Source organism: Mycteria americana, chromosome Z, assembly GCF_035582795.1.
Source record: "Mycteria americana isolate JAX WOST 10 ecotype Jacksonville Zoo and Gardens chromosome Z, USCA_MyAme_1.0, whole genome shotgun sequence".
In the NCBI taxonomy this organism is placed as follows: Eukaryota; Metazoa; Chordata; class Aves; order Ciconiiformes; family Ciconiidae; genus Mycteria; species Mycteria americana.
The window spans coordinates 43,522,972-43,546,845 of record NC_134396.1 but is presented as its reverse complement, the minus strand read 5'-3'; the positions used below and the strand labels follow the sequence as shown (position 1 = coordinate 43,546,845).

The window sequence follows — 23,874 nt, the reverse complement described above, 5'->3', positions numbered from 1 at the left end:
GGACTGGGACCTTGAACATCTGATACACTTTAGAATATCCAGCACATGCTGAAATACTGAAATTGAACCTTAAAAGTCAAGGTTTTCTCTTGCCATATCACAGACCACACTTTAGCAGAAAGATTGTAATCTTTTTTTTTTCCTTGCTTCTGTTCATAACTTTGCACACAACACTTCTACTTTCAGTGCCTAACATTATTGCACCAGTTTTTAACTTGCTTGTATGGAGAAGTATTTAATGTATTTTTAGTTGTCTTTCATGTGATGTAACAGCTGGAAACAAGGACTAAAGCCAGCAGTGTATGACTAGCCAGCCTTCCAAGAATTAGCTGCAAGTACTCTGTGGGCAACTAGTGTTTCATAGAATTCTGCTTGGGAGCTCCCATTTTATGACGATGGGGTACGAATTGTCACTATCATATTACTATTTATTCCCTTTTCTTTACTTTTTTCACATTTAAAGGATAAAGGATAGTGTCAAATGATTTTTTTTTTTTAGTGGTGATCATTTAAAATATTTGGAAATATTTTGGAACAGCCTCACAAAAACTAGAAGATAACCCCCCTACCTTAGCTACTTCAAAAGCACAAAGTGGTATAATCATTAATTTTTTAAACAACAGAAGGAACTAACCTTCAGTAGCAGGGTTGCTTTTGCAAGAAGATGTATTTGGCAATAAAGTTAGTATTTGCATTTCCATACCACAGAACTGCAGTAAAAACCTGCATCATTTAGCACTAGCACCAGCAGGGAGTAGACTATGGAGAAATGACCATCTGCTTTCTTAGCTGAAGCAGTCATTCAAATAAGGGTTGTTGAGGCTATGTGGGGATGCTCAGATAGTTACACTGTGTTCCTAGTGCCCTCTGGAAAAAAGAAGAACTTTATTCTCTAATTCAGTACTTTTCACAAACGTCCATGTCATAGATGAATGTACAAGTACTTGCTTCTTCCTTTTTAAAATTTACTGACATCTTGTATGTTCTGCTTTCCTCCTACAGTGAAAGCTGTAACGCTGTCACCTAAAGTGTACTTTAAACTTCAAAATTAGGAGATGAGGAAATATTTTATATGGAATTGACAAAACCTTTTGAACATACAGCCTGACTGTGACTTGTGCAGCTGAGATTTTCCAAGATTTATACCAAAAAATAGGTACTTTAATTTCTCTACAGAGACATGAGTTCAATTTAAATTATACTTGGATTTCCTTTTTTTTTTTCCCTGTTACTATTCTGTTCCATTGGTAGAGTACATAGCAACATGAAGTCATGGCATACATCTTAATGTATGCCATGGGGGAAATGGGAAATACATGTCTGCAATGGGGGAAACAAATGGAAAGCTCAGATAAATGTTAATCTTTGCTCACTGTTTGTTTCTAACTCAGAGGTTCAGTACAGCCTTCTGTGTTCACTATTTTTACTCTTTAGGGTTGTTCTTGACATTGACAGAAGGCTGTTCCTTTGAGCAGAGCCAAGTTCCCCCAAGCTAATGCCAAGACTTGGCTTGAAAAATTTAAATTACACTTCTTACACATTGAAACGAGGCTTAATGTGATCCTTACTGGCTTTGCTGCTCCCCTTGATCTCCTAAGGCATAATTTTAAATGAAGCTTAAATTGCACTATTACTGAAAAGATAACACTATTAATAATCATAGTAGAGCTGTAATAGAGTTAATTTGTTTTAGAGGTACAGTCACATAGAGATCAAATAATTCTTCTGCTCAATGTTTTAACAATAATACCAAGATCAAAGAAAATTTGACCAAAATTGCAAGCTCCAGTAGGTCAATTAACACATCAATCCTTCTAAAACTCTGACTTAATTTAAAAGTATGCTGTATAACCTGGCCTGTATGGAGCATTAAACTCCATAATAGCTCTTAAGTCAGCAAGGTGGCTCAATATGCTAACATCAGTTGGGCTGTTCTTAACATCAGTTGGGCTCTGTGCATGCCCTCGTGAGGAAAATGAGTATGATGAGAAAGTAAAGAATAAAGGCTCAAACTGAGCTTCTGGAGCCAGCACCTAGCAACATTACCAATTACATTGTCTTTTCCCAGGGAATGCCGTCCTTGGAATACCATACTTAACAATGCAAAAGTTACCTCCAGATGAGGAAAGCTCATAGCTAGTATAGCACCAGTTAGAGTGAGGCGTAGCTCAGTCTTACTAGGTGCCCATTGCCACCCATTTCAAGGCTATATGAGGACAGGGTCACGCTCAGAGGAATTCATCATCTGAAGATAAACAGGTAGGCAGGGGAGAGTTGAAATGCGTATGAACTGCATGTTTACACATCTGCCTGGCTTACTAGAGAAGTTCACATCATTGTAGAAGTTATTCTCCAAAAAAAGACTTGAATGTCAACAGCATAGCGTGCTCGAAGGGCAGGTCTAGGGTACTTTATGTAGGAAGCTATGTTTGTTTGGTTTTTTGGGGGTTTTTTTTGCTATTATCTAGAATCTTCAGAACATTGGTGGAATAAATGAAGCATGAGAGGCAGGATGAATTTTGGAAGGGAGAATAATTTGGAGAGTTGGTTTTGAAAATAGTTATTAAAAGCTTAGGGTTGATATGATATTATATCAGAAACTTTTGGAGAGATTCAGCAGGGGATAATAGGATCAAAACACTGGGCAACGGAGTAGAATTTAGGAACAGCCATTTGTAAGATGAAGAAATATGAAGTATATGCATATAGGAGACCAGAAAAGATAATATGGTATAAGTTCTAAAAAGACGTTTGGCTATAGAAGCTGGAAAGAGGATGCATTTAGTAGAAATTAAAGCAGCAGCAGGAGCAGAATTTCTGAATTGTATCTATGTGTTAGACCAGAGATGCAGAAAACTCAAATAACAACATCTGGGATAATGATCCCAATGATTGGGATGGAGTTCACTTTGTCTAAAGCCTGAAGAAGCAAAAATGGAGAACAATGGTTAATCTGTTAAATTTTTTCGAGTGAGTCTGAAAGAACATCTGAAGCAACTGCTTGGGTTTGGTGGTTTTTGGGTTTTTTTGGGGGGGGGGAAGTCAAGTCTCCAGCTGTTGGGGGAGACAGAGTGAACCCAACAGGTCACAGACAGATCTCCCAACTGAGTGGTACAAAAAGCAGCTGTGAGTGATGAGGATTACTTCTCTTCTGTCCCAATCAAAGAACATGTGAAAATGGAGAGAAGAAAAAAAAGAAAATTCTTTTTTCGCCAACTATTCAACAACATGGGGCATTCAACCTTTAAACTGTGCGCTTAAATAACCCCTAAATGTCCATAGCAAATAGACTCAACTGATTTTGTCTCCTTCAATTAAAAAAAATACAATTTGGATAATATTAATGTTACAGCTTTACTGACAAGGTAATTAACCTTGGTTTTATCCTTTGGATCCCCATCCAAAATTGTTAGCTCTTTTGGATTCCGGGAACAGAACAGTGCTGGCCATGAGTCAAAATATGACACTATTAATAGATTTATGGACAAAGAAATTATGTGACTTTTGTGAAATAATAGAAGTCAAAATAATACTGGCATCATGTTAGCAACTTTTATATTGACTTAATTATACAGTTAGTTTCCAGCAAATGAGGTATGTCTTTGTTTCAGAATTTAAGTATGAGCAAATCATATGGAACATGTCAATATAATGAAATGAGAGTGGAGAGTTTTTTGTACGTTTCTAACCAATCCTGTAATATTAACATCATTTGTTTCAGGTAAAGGAGTTTTTTTATAGATCAATGTACTGTAGCATTTCGCCTGAAATAAATGTAATGTCATGTTAGTTTCTAGAAAAACAGAACATGATCATCCTGAATAATAGGCAAAAGCACTGATAAAACTGGAAAGGATTTTAAAAGTAGATATTACCCATTTTGCACACACACAGTATCACACAAAAACCGGAAATTCTGGTATCTGTATCACACTTAGATCTACTGGGACATCTTTGCTGGTTTTCTGCTACAAGCCTCTTTAGGCTAAGCAAATTTTTGGGGAATGCCAAACTGAAATCAAAAGGTAATTATGGGCAGATGTTGCGTTGTCTCTTGAATTGCATTATCTGTAAGTGGAGTTATATTAGAAAAAAATTAAGTTGTGGTACATCAATAGTTCCCATCAGGACTGAGCCTTGCTAGGCCCCATAGAAAAACAAAGCCAGAACAAACAAGAACAAAAGAAGCTTACAGTTCCTGCTGAAAGATGCTTGCAGTCTTATCTGACAAGTGACATGGTAGGGGGACAACTATATAATCAAATAGATAATGAAAAGGAAAAGAAAGAAAAACACATTTTAAATCCACCTGATAACAGCTACTCTTTTTTTTCCTATGCATCCTAGGAGAGGGTCTCAAGCAGAAGGAACAGCCTTTATACATTTGTTTCAAACATTCACTTCAATAAATAAACAAGTGGGTGCCCATAATGACCTTCTCATGGAGTACAAGAGATGGTATAATGCAAAAAGAAGGGGAACAGATGAAAAAAAAAAAACCCCATAGCTAGAAGAGGATGCCTGGAAGATGGCAGCATGTAACAGAGGCAAATACAGCCCCATGCTTAAGCAGGTCTGTACAGCCACAGTCTCGTTGCACTGATGCAATGCTGCAGGGTGCTGTCTGAAAGAGTGGTATGGGGAAGGAGGAGATTCACTTACACAGCCACTGTTGTTGCCTGCCTAAGAAAGAAAAGGGTAACATCGATGAGTTTGGCAATTGTATGAAATTGCTTTGGGCTGTGCTGATTTTAAAGAGTGATTTTCAGGGAGGCAGGCTGAGGTGCATGCTAGAGACACAAATCAGTAGTGAAAAGGTTGACTTCTAAGTCACCTTCGTAAGCATTAACAGTTAGAGGAAGTCTAGGAAATTCTGAAAGAAGAGGAGATCTGAAATATACCTGAACAAGCTGGGTTTTTCTTACTCCCTGGTAGTAGAAGTAAAATGACAAAAATGCTGCTAAAATAGATAATTGAGAACTTTATAAATAAATGACATTTTCTTCCATGTATGCCCAGCAATATTTCAAAACTAAATATTGTTAGTATTAGTATGCAGTCATAGACTTTGAACGTTTGGGCAGCTTTACAAATTTTCTGGGTGCTCCTTCTAGCCATATTCTCTGTGGTTCTACCTACAGCCTGAAACCATAGCTATAAGCGAAGCAGTGTGGCGAAGCAGTCTGGCTGCTATTTGCCTTACCGGTGTTTGGCACTCCTTAAAATTGACCGGTATGATTGACTGGACTCTGGCTTACTAGTGTGAGAAAGATGTGTCTATATCATCAAAGCAGACTTTTATTTCTAGTGAAGCAGAAATTGCTGTGTCAGTTGGCATGAATTTTAAAAAACTTTTCACTATATGATGTAGCCCATTTTATCTTAAGTAGGTATCCATGCTGTACACATGATCTCTATTTTGCTGTTTTCTATTGTTGACGACTGACTGTCCCTTTAGCTTCTGTAATTACCTTCTGTACTGGCAGCTTGTCTAGCCGTTTATTGAATTGCCAGATTTGGCAATCTGACATTGCCCAAAAGGATAGATAGCTGCAATAGGTATTTTAGTGGTATACTAGATTCAGAGATCCAGGGCATCCACTGAGCTTTGTGATCTGACACAAATGACTGTGTTCAAAGAAATTACTCTTCCTACAGCCTCACTGAAAAGTGACAGTGTGGGTGTTTGGCAGCCTGAAAAGTGCTGATATTGTCTGTTAGCATTAATGGCCCTTTTAAACTATGATGAACAGAGTCAGTAATCTGGAGTCCAAAAACTGCATATATCAGATTTCCAAAATGCTAATTTATAACAATTTTTTTGTCATTTTAAAAACCATCTTTGACTATACCCAACGAGGTAAAAAATTTGAATGTCTAGAACAGTAAGAATATTTTTCAAGCATTCTTTAACATTAAAAATTAATTGCTCCAGCTCCCCAAAATTAAGCTGAAATGTTTTCATGAGAAATGGATTGGTCAAACAAGATACTGTCAATTGGATACATTCTTGGAATGGCTTTTTTTTGGACCAACTAGGTGAAAGGCTCCTTGAAATTTTACTGAGTAATACAAAGGTATGGCTTCAGGGAGAAAGTTTGGTTAAACTGTTAAGCGTCATGGCATTTACTGAATGTCTTCACAAAGAGAAAACCATATATATACATTTGTGTTGCAACATTAAACTTTGATACTGAATCTTATTTTTAAAAAGGAGATGGGGATTACCTTCAAGGGAAAAAAATTGAATTAGGAATTAGAAAACAAGAATTGGTAAAAAACCCCACCTTAGCTATAATCACTAGAGCTAGAATTACAAGTAGGATGCCTTTGAATAACTGTTAAGTGTTTCTACTACAGAGAAGATAGCAGAAACTCACTTGCTTGTGCTGAGACTTGCTCAGTGCTGTCTTTCAACATTTGGCCGTTGTGATCTCTTGGACCAAGCAAGGCCAGGCGAAGGAGACAAGTTCACACCTAGCAGGAGATGTGCCATGCAGCTATAAAGGCAGAATTCACAGAGGATAGCAGTAACAGCTTCCCATCACCTCCTTTGCTGCTGCCGCTGTCTTCCAAGCCATTCTAGTGCCGTCTAGATCAGGCCATATACCAATTCCCAGACTTTTCTGGTTGTGGGCCTTATAGTGCCAGGCCAGGCATTAGTGCTGCGGGGGACTTACATATGCACACATATGCATATAAACATGGATTTAAATAAAGGAAAACATTCTTGGGAATTGCTGAATAGAAGCAGTGTCCTATATCCAGGACTTCCCAGAAATGCCTACCAATTTTTGTTGAGGGCTGCTGGGATCTTTGGACAATGAGTCTTCTGGAAGGCTGATGCATAATTCAGCAGGTAGATAAACGGTACTTTACCAGTGAAATCTTTACTCTAACACTCTACTACACAGCCATTACAATGAGGAACTTTATAGCCCAACTAGCAGGATGCGTATCCTAAAGTACTCTTCTGAATGAGGAAGAGTAGTAACGCTGAGCATCCCTTCAGTGTCCTTGTGTGCTGACATTAATTCTTGCTCAATCAGGCTCGATCTAAAAAGATTATTCTCAACAAAATTTTGTAAGATAGGGATTACACTGACCATCAGAATTTCAGTGTCCCAAGGAACTGAATTTATGTGCAAAAAATACCATCACATAACATCACAAGTAAGTAGGTAAGAAAGGAGGTAATGGAATTAGAAGTAACATAGGACAGCAAAGAGGGGAACAAGACAAACAAGAGCAGCAACTTCTGTTTTACCTTCTCAGAATTTCACTTAACTGAAATGAATATGTAGTGTATGTACACCCATTCTACATAAGGATCTCCAGTCTCTTCACAATAACTGATTATGTACCTGAGTCTACATTGTAAGACTATCTCAGTATACAAACTGGAAAACACTGGCATTCGTCTGACTTTTCATGATTGGTCCCACAGTTTGGAGAACACCAGTCCCCTGACATTTTGAACCACATACTTTTTTTATCTTTTCAGCATAGGCTTTTGCTGCATGTTCATTACTCTAATTTCTGTCTTAATGTTCTTTCTTGCTTTTCGTTCTTGCTTTTAATGTTCTTCGTCAGTCTGTTCATGATAATACTTTATTTTTTCTCTGTTAGCAGACAAGTCATTCCAAAGCTGTCAATGTGTGCAGGAAAATTCAATTACTCAGTCCAGTGTTGAGACCCAGTCCAGTAGGTGTTCTTTTGCCGGTGTATCTCCATCTCTAAGATCATCTCTCTCTCTTTCCAAATGTTTTCCTCCGCGTCTCTGACTGTATCATCTGCCAACGGGTAACTCATTTAGCCGGTTCACTTTGGTTCTGTTAGAATTTATGTAATTCTTCTGCTCTTGTGGGATCCAACTGATTTTTGTGTGTTGGGAAGCTTTTTTCTTTCATGCATTTTTTTATCCTGTCTTTCATGCAGTTAATGTGGATAATACTGCTTCAGGTGTTCATTCTTGCGATAAACTTGATCTTCTATGAAGTCCTCATTTTGTCACAAAAGTATTTATTGTTGTTTATTTTTTGTTATTTGGTTTTCATCTGTGTGATTCTCACTTTTTACTGTTTTCTAATAGCTGGTAACTAGTTACTAGCTGAAAACACTTTAAAAATATAATTAATAGCGAATTCTTGAAAATTTCTTTTGAAATAATTATTTCAAATTAAAGTCTGTGATTTCTGCCTGGCAAGACAGAATCAGAATAGCTACTTAACTTTATTCATTTATCAGTTTTAAAGACTTACAGGCAATATTACATATTTTTAAATACCGTAAGAAAGATTTACTTTTCTGCTTTATCTGTGCTGTTTCAGGCTGTTGTTCATAGATTTATATTTAATCTCCAGAGTTTCCTCATCTAATCTTGCCACAAATACTTCCAATAAAGTTGACATAAAACAGTTTCACCCAAAAGAAATGATCATTCTTTGGTTAGTTTATCAAAGGATCACAACAACTCAGGTCAGCGTTGTCTATCTGCTGGCTCTCTGATAGCTCCCTCAGGACAGTCATGCTTTTGGGTGACCTCATCACACATAATGATTCTCCTACTAATAAAGCAGTTAGAATCATTTTCTGGAAATGCATTTTCTTCCAATAAAGAATGTGTTTAGACATTTTGAAGAGAAAATTAACCAATGGAAGTTTTATTGATAGTTGTAAGTTATTTTTCTACTTCATTTTCTCTGTTTCTCTTTTAAGGTTCTTATTTCAAAAGTAATGACCCGTATGTGGGATCATGGTATTTCAGCTAAAAAAAAAGTCCTTAGGGTTCAGTTTCCTCATAAATTCTCAATTTGTGGTGTTTTTTTTTTTTAATATCTTTCATATCCATTTAGCTGAGTTACTTGCTATCACTTCAGATCTTCATGATTTAAAATATGGTAGTAAAGGAAGTAAAGCCACTGTTAGGAATGAGCTCTTTCTTTTACTTTTAATACTACTGGAAAAACTTGAGAGTGCTACATAGCATGATGCTATTTAAAGGCAAATACTTAATTTTATGTGGTACAAAACAGCTTTTTGAGGTTTTTTTCCCCCTCCTATGACATTTCCTTTATGTCCTTAATGGGCTCTTTGAATTGTCTTTTCATTAGAAATGCCATAATCCTTTAATTACATTTTTGTGCCGATAAGCTGTGGTTTTCCCTGGACAGTTTTCTACAGAGCAGCAGGCCAGCATTGTGATATATGCTAACATTAAGTTACATACTCAAAGGCTAATATTTCAAATTAATTTTAAGACTTCATTTTCATCAGTCCAGAATGACATGCTCCAACTAGTTTCATCGGAAAGATAAAGGTAATTATGAGGTCGTCAAATCTAACTGCTTCCAGATTCTTGTTGCGTGTTCAATAGTTATAATAAATGGAAAGTCATCTTCTGCCAAAATACCATGCAGTGATATCTCAGATATGAAAGTGTGAGATATAATAATGTCTTATTTATCACTAAGCACTAATGGCAGTAATATATACAGTATGCCATATAAAAGATTTTTTACAAAGTGTTGGCAGTATAATATTGAGTCTAATCCACTAAGTGTGAATCCTCTTACAGAGTTATGAGTTGCATCTGTACAACCAGTTTTATCACATGGCTCTAACAAATAATTGTCTCCTTCCGGTTTCTTTGCTGACATACTTTAAAAGTAACATACAGCCTCAGGAAAACCTTTATTATCTTTAGAATTGATAAAATATCCATGAAGACGTTGAAAACAAGCCATAGTTCTGTAAAAGTGCTGTTGACTGGAGTTGTTTGTTTCCTTGGCAGGAGGGTAAAGATCATAAAGAAATGGTGCTCGTACGGTTTGTTTTCACTTCCCGCATCTCAGAATATCACAACCATCACAGATCTATTTTATCAAAAAATTAAGTTGAATATTTGGTTTTAGCTTTGTGTCTGTATTGCCTTTAGAAACCATGAAGGATAAATACAATTTACAGAACAGGGAAAATAAAAGCTAAGGCTTCACATCACTGAGAAGCACGGAAATAATTTTATGGTTGCCCTATAGATCTATAAATTGTAATGGTCTTCAGTCAATTTAGAGAGTATATCACATTTAAGCTTAAGCAGGGATACACATTTTGCCGGGCACCTTTACCTGAAAAAAGGGATAATAATGTAGTGGTGAAACAGTTGACTTTAGTTTTGGACCAATTGCCTCTTTTTTTAATAGAAAAGTCAAGCTTGCCCTGCAATTTAAAAAATGTTCACTGAGGATATATTTGTATATTATCGATAAATCTGAACATCTCTGCTTTTTACTGTAGAATACTGCAGCTATGTAGAATGCTGATATGTAATTAATCATTTGTCAGCATTCACCAGCTTATTTTTTGTAAAATCCACCAGTGTTCTGATGTCAAATACTATTTAACAATGTATCTGAGGTCCTAAATAAGAATAAAAACCTGATTTTTCAGGTGGAAGTATGCTTAAAATCATCTTAAAATTTGAATGTGTTTTTGTATTAAATATAGATCTATAGAAAGTATAAATACAAAATGGAAAATTATGTGAAAGGAAAGTACATCTGGAGCGTACAGAAAAACATAGCTTCCTGTATCTATTACAGTATTAGTATTGGAGCTTTTGTCCATGCTTTGACATAGATCATTAATGATGAGAGAAAATTGCTGATAACTTCCTTGATTTTGGGGGGGGAAATGAGAGGCTGTAATACAGTCTCTTATGGATCAGGACTCCAGGTTGCCATATATGGAATTTTTGCAGCTTAATGCTGAAGTTTACTCTTCACTTTGAAGTTTTCAGGAACTTTTATCTTAGTATTTTTTTTGGAAAATAATACAATCATAATCTGATTTCTGTTTGTGGAGGAAAGGAAAATCTTAATGATAAAGGCTTTTAAGTCAGCATAAAGCTGGTGGAAGAACCCACCAGAAAAAAATACCCTTCCCTTCTGCTCTTTTTCTGGTTCCAGAGGGATCCAAATCTATCCTGTGTGCCATGTTAGAAAACGCTTTAGTCTTGCAAGAAATTTTCCCTTCAAAATACAAGGGTCTTCTACCCATTCCTTGCATAGTCCTCCAAGATGTATATTGCGGCATCAGCCTTTCCTGAGCTCGAGGAGATTCTTGTCCCATTGGTACTTCTCTAAGTGAGCTTTCTAAATGAACCAGTAAGTCCAGCTGTCCTAACAAAACAAACTAGTTTCATTGGGACAATCAAGATTTTTAAATCATGCAGTGGGTGACCGTGTTTCATTACTTCATCCAAGAAAGAAATTGGGGAACTGAACCTGGGTTTCAAATATGGACAAAGAATTTGCTACTTCTGAGCTGAGACCAGCGAGTCTGTTGAGACTGAAGCCTATCAAACCCCGCTATTGATTCAGAGTAAATGAGTAATTATATTCTCAAGTACAGATTTTTATATACTGTCCTAGAAAAAATTATTTGTTTTTTGTTCTTTCATTAATAGTCATATTACACCAAATTCTACGTGGTTTTCCTCAACCAAATTTTACTTGTAAACTTTCAGTTGCTTCTTGTCTTGTTACCAAAGGCAATTTCGCATCGTCCACCAAACAACTGCATTGTTCTGCATGGGAAGCTAACACGGATTTAAAAAAAAAAAAAGAGAAAGAGAAAAGAAAGGTCCAGATTCTTGAGATGAGGTGATGAGGGTTTCCTCCATAGGAACCCTGTGTCTAGCCCAACTTATCAAAGGTGAGCTGGGGCTCTGTCTATCTTACTTTAAAATCTTATCTCTTTTGAACAGTTATCCAGTACTAATTATTACTGCAGAAAGAAGAGCTAGAAAGAAAAATGGGGGGGGCAGGGAAAGAAGAAAAAAAAAGGAGAAAAGAAAAAATAAAATAAATAAGGACAACTCAAGCTTGCTAAACTTAGGAGAGACCAACAGCAGAATTTTTTCAGCTAAACTTAGCACAAGTTCTGAATTTTAAATTTGGCATTCATATACCGAGGTGTTGGGTGTGTCAGAAATGAGAGAGGCAGTAAGACCTTCCTGGAAATGATGCATGGGAGAACTCAGACTCCATCTTATGTTTGGATCCATTAGTCCCTCTTTTTGTATTAGTTACACTATTCACAAATGCCTATATAAAAAAAAAAAGTTCTTAAATAAACTGCAGATTATTTGCTTTATTTAGTAACCTTTAAGAATATTGCTAAACTCAGTATAAAGTCTTTGTTGAAAACAAATGCACCACTTTATCTACTACCTGCCTTCAAAGGCAAACTTCATAAAAATACAGGATATACGAAAAGATTGCAAGCACGTCAGCAAATATGAATCCTGTTGCTAAAGTCTGATTGCTTGCTATCCTTGTTTCACACTCACTTTATGAAAAGCTTGAAACCGCTTAAATGCTGGAACTGATGAACCTATACATAAATGATTAGGAATGCTCTGCTAATAATTTCCAGTAGAACTCATCACTGAGTTTCCTTATGAGTACATCGCTCTCCGCTTTGAATGCTACTTAGACTTGTAAAAACCTTTTATTGAACAATCCATTTATTCTTGAAAATAGATTGTCCAAGTCAATTCTGTTAATATTGTCACAGATTGGATTTTTCATTGTGGATTGTATCAGCCTCTGCAGTGATTGCCTGTTGTCTTGGCAGAAAGATGCATTTTGACCGTTACTGTCTGCCAGTGACAATTTTTCCCTTAATTTAGGAATTCCTACTTCTTATGAAGGCCAGCTGGAAGCAGCTAAGGCATTACAGCACCTTCCTTAGCTGTTGGCCTTGGGAATATGTATTCTCTCCAGAATATATATCTTTGGCAGGGAACAGAAAGAAGGAATCTTGGGTAACGGCTGTGCATGCCAAGTGTAAGGATTGTTATATTTAACGCCTAGGTTTCTGTCCTTGAAATTATGTCTAAAAGAAGTTCAAAAGTAGGACAAAATTCAAACAGGGTGGGTCAATTTTATTTGAAAGAAAGAAAAACTTTCAAAAAAAATAGCTGTTAACTATATTTATCCAGGAATTTTTTGTAATCTTTAACAGGAATGTTTTACATGTCTTGCTGCTTGAACGGTTTTACAGTACCTTTAGGACTGTGTCCAAAATGCATAGATTAACAGCCACATAAAAAAATCTTTGGCTGCATATTAGAACATTTAGCCTAAACCTACAAACACAGTTGTCCTATGGGAATTTTTGCTAATCAGTTACATGGCCTTAAAGCATAGGTCATCTGAACAGTCAGAAGTAAAATGTGATTAACCACCACAAAAATAAAGTGTAGCATTTGCCAGAGAGACATGAGGGAGGTGGAGGGGGTGGGAAGAAGAGCTATAGAAAAGTATTCTTCATTCACTAGTAATAAAAGCTGTGGGTTGAAATTAATCTGAGATCTGCTGAATTGATGCACGTTGCTACAGATTGGTTTGGAGTGGGCATTTTCTGTAAATTTTATATACGTAAGCTCTATATGAATATATATATTTATATATAAAATCATGGAAAATACAAGCAGTTTTGACAGATAGATTGCTTTCTGATTAAATTCACTGCTTAATATGTAAAAGTGAAAGTATTTTTGTTTGCTGTAAGTTGAAACTTTGTTACAGTTTTAAACATTGAAATTCCAGAAGTATACAGAAGCTATGCAGCTTTAGCTACATACCACAAGTGCTACCTAAAATGTGACAGCTGCACATCTAGTGAGAGGTATTTGCCTCAGGTTGAATATTTTCAGTGAGAGAAATCCAGAAGTGAGGCAAGCTTAGGAGACAGTTTTGGAAGAGTCTTCTTCAGCTAGAATGTACACTTGCATACGCAGTAAAATGAGTATCAAAATGAGGGTCAGAGCTGTTGCTCTGAGTTGCATCTAGCTAGTTTGCAGAAGTTGAGGTGTCTCCTAGTGAAATTGGAGCAAGTCCGTACCTTTGTCGAGTGAAAAAGAAAAATATTATGGATACCTTTCATCCTCCAGTATTCAGTGGCTACTCTCAGTTATGCCAGCAGCTGGCTGGTTTGTATGCAGCACAAATTCAGGTTTAAGACCACTTCATGGAGACAAACAGAAATCTTACTGTTTGTGTAGCTAGCAAATGCACTGCTAAATGCCATACCTGAAGTGTGTTGTCCTTATTTCATACTATTTCATACTACTTTGAATGTGAGATAATATAGATATGGTTAAAAGATTTTTTTTTTTTCTGGCTTCCAATCAGTAGGATTCTTAATTCTGAAGTCAGACACTGATGATGATGATGATGTGTGAACAGGGACGAGCACAGCTTGACTATCAGATCCCTAGTTGATTTTAAAACACTAGTGGTTTGGAAAAACCTCTCTTTAGTTGTAAACTGATCAGGCTGGCTTTGAAAGTTTTGGATTGCAAATCAGGGTGGTAGCCCTGCCTCTGCACAATTTTCCCCAAACATCTTACAAGATTTAATAATAAGTTCTCAGTTTTATAAAATAAGAAGAAATACAAAGTTAAAAATTAGTACATTTCTGTGAAAAGAAAACAGAAGGCAAATTTCTTATTTTGTTTCCTGCTTTGCCACGTATTTCCTATATGAACTGAGACATTTTATTTTATCATACTTTAGTGTCAGTTTCTTCTTCTAAAGTGGTGATGTTAATAAGTAGGTCATGCAAGACTAAAATTAATTGTTTGCAAGATGTATACATCTTTGGATAGAAAACTACATTGTAATGCTTCATAGTGGTCTTTGAAATATCTCACAAAGGCCAGTGGCAGCTCAGTCATTAAAGGGATGTTAATTCACCAATTAAGATTTTAATGCCAAAATCATTCCAAATTCTGCATAGAAACTCGGGGCCTAAACACTCATTAGCTGAGTCTGCTTGTTGCGTATTGTCTTAGTTACAGTCACAAGAAGCTTTCAGACCAGAGCTCATTTGATATAAAGAAGATACGACTGCTGCCAGACTGCTCTCCCCAAAGGCACCTGCATACATGAATTGTTATGCATTATCAATTAGTAGATGAACCACTGGAGCCCATTGTGTCAGCAGAAGTCTAGTGTTTTCAAATCCCATTCTCCTCTCCATTACTCCGGATGGCTAGGTTGCACCTACTCGTTTTAGGATAACCAAAGGTTAAGGGCAGATAAATGATTTTTAGGAGATCTTATGTACCAGATCCACCTACCTGTCCTGTAGGTGATAAAAGAAGATACATAAATACTACAAGATCACACATAGTCTAGCTTTGGTTAATAAACATGCAAGTGTTTTACTGAAGGGAAAAAAATACAATACTGTATGCAAAATTACTCTAAACTGAGATCATTGTGATAATCTTTAAAGATTATCTTCATCATATTACCTTCATCTTTCCTTCATTCTCAGGTTTTGGGGGTTTTTGTGTTGTTGGGTTGTTTGTTGTTTTTTTAGTTTTGTTATTCCATTGCCTCACTTGCTATTCCATTAAAATATTCCAAAGAGAAACCTCTCTGAAATTATGGAGAGAGGAATCCAAGAAGTGGCTAGAATTTTGGCAAGATTAAGAGCGATGTTCTGGCTGCTATTGGTGATTAAATTTGGGTATGTATATGTGTTTACATACATGTTTGCCATGTGCATAATATTGGCCATTATAGGAAGTCAAATTATTTTTAGCTGCACAGGGAAAAGGCAGAGAATTCAGGAAAAGGAATTCTGTTGAGAGGCCTTTTCTCATGCAATTTAAAAGCAGTATACTAAATTCAAAGTTGATGACAGACTTCTACTTTGAAAAGACTTCAGTACTAGCTGGATTCCCTCCTGTAAACAGCATATTTGTTCATATGTTAAGCTGTGGTTGCTATTGAATAGAAAATTATGTATTCATAATTGAAAGTCTTTGCATGCCTTGGCTCATGCAAGCTGTATCTGATTAACTTTGCAAGAAATTATAGTTCTTTATTGACTTCATGGAGTTACTCCTGATATACATCACTGAAAACAGTAGCAAAATCAAGCCCACTTGCTGCCTTTATGTCAGTGTTTGATTTCATGTGGTTACAAGTTGAAGTGTGCTTTGGACCTTGTTCAGTCCCTTGTGAAAACACTCTTCAAGTGTATATCCTAAGTCTCTTGTACCTCTCTTGGAGTCTCGTGAGTCCAAAAGACAGGAGTCTCACTTCTCTTGATGTACATCTTTGGGTGCAAGCCCTCTATTTCCCTTTTGGCATGTGAAAATCTTTCCTCCAAGTACCAGTGTTTAAAATGTCACTCAAAAACACATAGATAACAAAACTAAAGGGTAAAAACCCGTTTAGTGTTTCCTACACTAAAAATTTATTCTTTCTTTTCAGAAAACTATACTTCTCCATCTCCATCTTGAGACAGGACGGTTGGGAAACCTCTTTTGTTATAGTGCCCTCTCCTTGTCTTTTTCTCTCATTTCAATATTTTTTCAGCTGCTTCTTGAAGCCTCCCGAGGAAATGTGTTCTGAATATTTATGCAATTAAGATTTTTTAGAATAAAAATACTTTCAGGATTTTGGGGATGGTAGTGGCATCAATTTTCAGCCAGTGCTCATATCATTCATTGCAAGAAATTGATTTAAATATTTGAAGATATCCTCTATAGTAAACTTATTGGAAACTTAATGAAATTTGTGGGTACTTGAGCCAAAATTATTAGCAGGTAGGAGCAAATTGCAATATATAATTCTTTGAATGAATTTGTAGTTAAAGCAATAGAACATATGTCAATGGGCACAGAAATAATTCATGCCCTGTGAAATTTTGTTCACAAAAAGTCAGCACAGGGGAAAGCATGTATTTTGTTGGTTTGCAATAGATTTTGTATGCATCTGTACAGCACTGCCCAAGTTTTCATGCTAACACATTATGTTACTGTGATAGAAGTAGAATGTTACCGTTGTTACAGTGCTCAGCTGTTTTATTTTCTCACCCCATTCTCTGTAGCAACAAGATGGGAAGGTTGATTAAAGGCCAGGCAGCGTGTCTCACGTTGTGTGTTTCATTTGTGGGACACACATGAAAACATGACCATATGACGCAAAGACAGGAGGCATACACTCTGCTCAGTAGAAAGAGCGCTTTGTACTGGCAGGAGTAATGGCTTAATTAAAAATGCTTCTCTCTGTCAGTATCTGCGAGCATTTTCTTTTGTTCCATCACTTTCACCTCTAGTAAGAGTAAATTAGGCTACAGATACAGGGGAACAGCCCTTGCTCCCTTCAGGCACATTGCTGCGTTTCAGTTTCATCACAGGCTCTACAAAATGGACCTTGACAGCAACAGGATGCTGGAATCAGTCCTTCAATAAATATTGCCAATTTATTTGTGCTTTTTAAATTGATTTTCATTTAGCTAATGGAATGGAAGGCAGAAATCTTGGAATGCTGACAACTGAAGGAGCAGCCACTGACTTTGCCTGGACTGGCATTTGACCTTCATGTTTACAGGCAAAAATACCTTCCAAATGAATGTGTGTCTTCTGTGTGTTCCAGTGCTCCATCACCTGTGGCAAAGGGATGCAGTCCCGAGTCATCCAGTGCATGCACAAGATCACGGGAAGGCACGGCAATGAATGCTTTTCCTCAGAAAAGCCTGCAGCCTACAGACCCTGTCATCTCCACCCCTGCAATGAGAAAATTAATGTTAACACAATAACATCACCCAGGTTAGGTAAGCAGTCAAAATGACACGTTCCCACTGGAAATATCTTTTTAGTTCTTTCTCTCCATAGACTAATGACGATCTCAGTTTAAAAAGAGAGAGCTAGGACTCAGGAGATGTAAATTCTATGCAGAGACTCATCTCTCTGCCTTAGTTTTCCAATGTGTATCAGAGACTGTATCTCAGAATGGTGAAGGGTTTTGCTATCCCAGGAAGGACCATATTAATGGAACTGTATGATATTATGGACACAACACATCCAAGATGAAAAATGTTTCTATTAGAGATATCATAAACATATTATATATGTTTATATATATTTGTCCACTCAATTTTATCAAACATTTCTAAAGTAAGAAAATACATTGTTTTCTCTTAAAAGCTCTGCAAACTACGTTCTCATGATATTTGTGAGATCAAGGAGGCCCTTATTTGTTCCTCAAATACAAATAGCTCTTTCCACTTGTCTTCAGTTCAGATGTCTACAATCTATGCCTGATGGATTAGAACGTGTGAAGGAAAATTACTAACACGAAGAGATTTGCTGTTTCTGGAGGAACTTAGGTGTCTGTTGGTCTTAAAGAAATTATGTTACTGCATAACTACAGAACTGTTAATTCTGTTAATTGTTATTTCGTAGTGGGTTGTTGATGATGGTCTTACCATTAGCTCCCCAAATCGTTCATCTGCTTCTTGAGCATGACTGGGGAGTATTCAAAGGCTTGCTGTAAGACGGCATACCCTTTCCAGATGATTTTCCAGACCCCTTGTTAAGATAAACCTTCCTGTCAAATAGATTACTCCTGCATGGAAAGCAAGTCTAACATTTCAGGCTGTATGTAATCCTTCCTTTAAGTCAGTGAAGGGTATTTCTCTTTGAAGTTTTTAACCTTTGAACATTTCTGTGTAGTAGTCATTGTTTCAGTTTGCTGGATGAGATGGCAGCTGTTGCTTATGGCCCTCTCCTCTGCTGTTTCACCGTTGTAAAGTTGGCCTTCATACTTTTATCTTTCTTTGTTCGACTGATCTCTCAGAAGCAAGAGGCCATCACTCCATCACTGACGCTCTCCCTCTGGTGAGGTATAAGCAGCTTTGTGTCACACAGTAAAGTGAATCACAGAAGTTTCACAGAAAAAAATACAGCATCAGATTCATTAAAATTTGACTTAATGTGAAGTGCACAAAAAAAGATTGGGCTATGTTGTCTTCATAGAATGGATTACGTAGCACTGATGTTAGTAATCTACAGCAGAAGTCAGAATCTGGTTTGGTAGAAACATTAATATCTCCAAAATACATAATGCAATGCTTCTCTTGAATATATTGATCATTTCGGCCTCCAGTTCCATTCCTATTATGCAGTATAGATCCTCTGGATTTGGGGGAAGGGCTAGTGGAAGCTGATGTAGATTGCACCATCTCTACTCTTTTATAAATATGCTCTCAGTTTCTCTTTCCCTTCTATTAAAAAAGGAGAGTAACTCAAATCTTCTGTGAGATTGACTTCTTTTTCAGTTCAGTGTTTATGATGATTTTTGGATGATGTCTGTTTCTTGTGCCCTATTTTTCACTGTTTTCCCATATTAATTCCATGTATGCGCTACAGCTTGAATAACTTGAGTGTGCAAATTTGGTACCAGGGTCCATGATAAGCACTGTAAGAGGCTTTCGTAAGCGAAACAGGTGGGTTGATTAACAGATGGCTTCACAAGAAAAAAGACAACACACATGCAAATACGCCTGTTTTGTACAACAGACATACAACAGAAGTCAGGCTTCTGCATCTGAATGTTTATGACTGCTAGAAAGAACCTTACAGTTATAACAACCGTGGGAGGAGGCAGAGTAAACCAAACAGCGGCTTTTCAGGCTAGTGTGATGTCCTTGTCATTTTAGAAGGTTTCTGAGGAAGAATTTGGTAGTCAGGGACTCCCACAGTTAGAAAGCAGCAACAGACTACTAATAGAGAAACCTGAATAACTGCGTGAAGATAAGACGTAGAAGATGTGAAGGTAAGGATTAATAGCCTGACTTTGACATGGAGGAGGGAAGACCCATTGGAGTGATTAAAAAAAGGGTGATGCAGTCAGACCAATGTATTGGAAGACAATTTTAAAAAAAAACCAACATTTTGTTGAATGTACTTGGAGAGGAGAGGTAAGGTAAGAAATGTACAGAAAGAAATGTACAGAAAGGTAAGAAATGTACAGTATTTGTGCATTTGAGAAACACAAAATGTGATAATTGGGCCTGGACAAGTATATTTGCAAAGATATCAACTGTCACTGATTCCATACTGTGAGTTTGATTTTTCTAGATAAAATGGATTTGCATTACAAAATGTACCATGGGACTTGCTGTCTTCAAACCTTCTAAGAGTGCCTCATAGTGTGGCATCTGTAGCGTTCAAGCTAGCAAGACAATACGTTTCTGTTCCTTTGAACAAAGAAGCCAGGCAAAACTAAAGGTCTAGTAGATTAGTGCACTTACAAAGAAAGAGGATGTAAGACATCATGTAGTTTTGTCCAATTTCCATTCATTGACAACATGGCACAACGTCTTGATTTCTTGAGCAAAAGCTGATCAGAAAACCAGCAGCAGTCTCCATGCTCTATTTCCTACATTTCCCTACCTGCCTCTGATAAAAAAAAAATCCCCTTATAAGTGTCACTGAGAACCCCATTCCAGTGTTAATCAAGCTGAGGCTTCCTGTTTTTCCAGGGGCAACTTCCATCTTGGACTGAGGGCACTTTCCGCTGGAGCTGCTACTTCATGTGGCTTTGCTGGAACTGGCTCTGCAGCCCCCATGTAGCCCTGGCCCCAGCCCCAGCCCACCTCTGTATAGGGCAGAAAGATGGGCTTCACTCTCTCATGAGGAGGCAGCTGCATGACATTAAACCAATTAGTTTCAATGCAACTTAATCCAATTTATAAATTAAGCTGGCCTTAAAAAATTTTAATGTTGAAAAATGTTGACAGCAGGAGGATTTTTTTTTACTTTCTTTTGTTGAATGTCTACAAAAGATTCTCCTTTCCCTTCCCCAGATAGACTTCTGGTGTCCTTGTCACCTTTGCTACCTGATTCTCCACTAATAAGTGTAACAGTAATGTATATTTGATTTTGTTGTTGTTGTTGTTCACAGCTGCTTTAACATTCAAGTGCCTGGGAGACCAGTGGCCTGTGTACTGCAGGGTGATAAGAGAGAAGAACCTCTGTCAAGACATGAGGTGGTATCAGCGGTGCTGTGAGACGTGCAGGGACTTTTATGCGCAAAAAATGCAACAAAAGAGTTGACCTCTGTCAGGCTGGCTGGCTCTCAGCTCTTTGCAATCTTATTATTTATAAACACACACACACACGTACACACACACACACACACGCACGCTTCTTCAGACCAAATATTATCAGATCACATATAATTTAATCAAATTAATTTATTTTTGCCTGCCAGACATCCTTAATTGTTGTGGTTAGACAGCCAACTTGTTTTATCCTCTGACATTTTCATAATTAATTTTTATATGAACAATTTTGGATACATTTATCAGAATTTTTAAAAAATAGTAACTAGTATTTTAAATGTTTATTTTCAGTAGGGTCGTCTCTCTGTTGCCAAAAAAAAGGTCATGTTATCTTGAATTTATTTTAATTTAGCTGAATAGTTTTGTTGTATATGGAAATAAAGCCCTTTTTAATTTTATTACATTTTTGGCATTCAGAGTCAGAATGATCTTGTGTATTTTGCAACAGATGTTGAGGTGAGTAAGCTAACATTATTGAACAGCTTATTACAGAATGTATTGTGAAATTAGTTCATTTGATTTAGAAACATACTGAAGGGGATAATCTACTGTAACTTATAACGTATTATAAACAAGAAAATTAAAATAGCTAAGTAGGGATTTTGATCATTCTCATGGACACGTACTTGAACACAAGTATTGAATCAATGAAACACTGTAGAGATTTACACTGAATCACTGTTGCACTGTTTGAGGTAGTGTAGAGAAATGCAGTCCTAGAACTTGTACCATCCCATGAATCCACGTCTGTACTCTTTTAACATGTCACTTGATTTTAAACGTTTTGAAACAAAAAACCCATGCCCCTCTATACCTTTGTGTGTCCTCTTGCAGATTTACAAATGGAAGAGTCCTTCGTCCTGCCACTTGTATGAATTAATCTGTTAAACATTTTCAGTTCTCTGTTGATGATTTAGAAAATAGCTTGGTAATACTACTTTAGTTTTATCTTTGTTTTATGAAAAAGTCTTTATAGAAATGAAATGTTTTACAGTTTTGTGAAACGTTATGAAACAGCTAAAATTTTCCTTATGAGAAAATATTGTACATGATTCACATGATTTTTACATTTTCAATAAAAAGTAAACCTTCTTTTGTTATTTGCATTTTTCGTGTTTTGGGCATCCGTGTCTGGTAGCTGAATCCGTCAAGCCCCGCATCGCAGCAGGTACAGCTACCGTAGTCCCTACGACAAATACCTCCCACCTCTTGACTTAGGCACCATTCTGCAGCTGCAGGCAGACGTGCCGCTCTGGGAGCCTTAATATATGGAAGGTTGGGTAAAACGGAGTAATATTCAGTGGAGGAGAAGTTACTTATCTCGGGTGAGTTCTCTAACCACTGAATTGGGCAAGAGGAGAGGGGTAGGTGCCTTGACAGAGGGTGGTGGTCAGACAAAATGGAGGTGCCTCCATTTTGTGATGCAAGCCTTTAGGCATGCTCTGAAAATATGTAGGAGAGCAAACCCTGGAGGCAAGACAGCCAGAGAAATGAGTCTGAAGGGCATGATATTTCCTACTCAAAGCAAAAAGGGAATGCATCTTTATTTGAGTGATTGTTCCTTTTAATTCTCTGCAAAGAGTCTACTGTATAGATTTGATAGAGATATCCACACGATTTAATAAACTGAGGCTCCCAATCAGGACTGTCATTCTGTCCAGGAAGAATACTTAGCCGCAGTCTTAACTCCCATTGAAATCAACGTATGTGCTTTTCAAATAGCTGTACTGTCAAAATCTTTGGTTTGGCATCTTACTGCTGCGCATTCAAAAACTGCAACTTTAATGATGTGCTAATGTACAATTTTAAATTAAGTATCTTCTGGTTTTAAAAAGTGAAGAAGGAAAGAAAATAACTCTGACATCATGGAATGTGATATTATATTTTGTATAATTAAAAAGTTTCAAGAAAATTCAGTTCCTCTTGGGCATGACTCCTCAATGTCACAGGCACGCATTTGAAAGTCTAATAGAATTATTGTAGTTGGCAGGCAAGAGAAAAAAAATCGTTATTTTAAATTTTCTTCACACTTATTTAGTACCCAGTCGTGCTAATACTCCTGCACTCACTTGAATCACAACAACTAAAAATCAGGCAAAAGGAAAGATGCCTCCCGAACAGGGCTCAGAGGTCTTTTACCAGCCAGTGATATCGTCCGCGCAATTTTGAATGTTTATGCTCTGCTGCTTCTGAATATTCCACTAACAAGAATGTCGGCTTTATCTCAAAGTGGAAAAGTACATTTTAACTCTGCCTTAATCCGTTTAAAACAGATGAGTGACCTGTGCTGAAATCATCCTCCCATCACCCTTATACAACATCATAAAAGAAAAGACTTCTGGATGGGAACCAGGGATGGGAAGTTGCACAGTAAAAAGATGTTCTTTTTAAATGTAATGAGTGAATTCAGGATGTTATAATGCTGATAGCTCTGGCTCTGATTCCTTCGGCATCTGTAGTACAAAACTATTAATTAGAGGTGTGTGAACCATTTTGAAGCCGTTTTCCGTCTACACAGCAAAAATGCCTCTTCCTTCTCAGCATGAATTTGAAAGCAAGGCAATTTTACTGCTTCGATACACTCTATCATCATTCAGAGAAGCAGCACAGACTAAAATACCTGTTTTGTCAGAAAATGATAACATTTTGAGAACGTGCCCAGCCTGCGGCCCGAGTCCCAGCATGCTGGGGGGGTGTGCGTGCGTGTGCCTGCCCTGCAGAGCTCTGCCGCAGCCCAGGGTGACAGCAGGCAGCCCTTTCCGGCTGTGTTCAGGGAAGCAGCAGCCTTCTGCACTCGTAGACATTCCCACCCGAGTTTACTTGCTTTTTGGATTTGGTCTTTCTTTTCCAGCAACAATCCCTCTGCATTAATACGTTTTCCATCCAGGCTGATGGATATGTAGCATTTCGACGAATGCATGTCAAATCAGTCAAGTT

General features: G+C 37.2%; 1 protein-coding gene across 1 annotated transcript in view; it reads left to right on the top strand.

The window, feature by feature from the left end:
• The window catches only part of ADAMTS19 (ADAM metallopeptidase with thrombospondin type 1 motif 19), a 152,988-nt gene extending 132,059 nt beyond the window's left edge, over positions 1-20,929 (top strand). The window contains exons 22-23 of the mRNA XM_075526976.1: positions 17,466-17,643; positions 20,778-20,929. Of these exons, the coding sequence (XP_075383091.1) occupies positions 17,466-17,643; positions 20,778-20,929 (330 nt within the window). The remainder of the gene's footprint in view (positions 1-17,465; positions 17,644-20,777) is intronic.
• Positions 20,930-23,874: the final 2,945 nt, after the last annotated feature.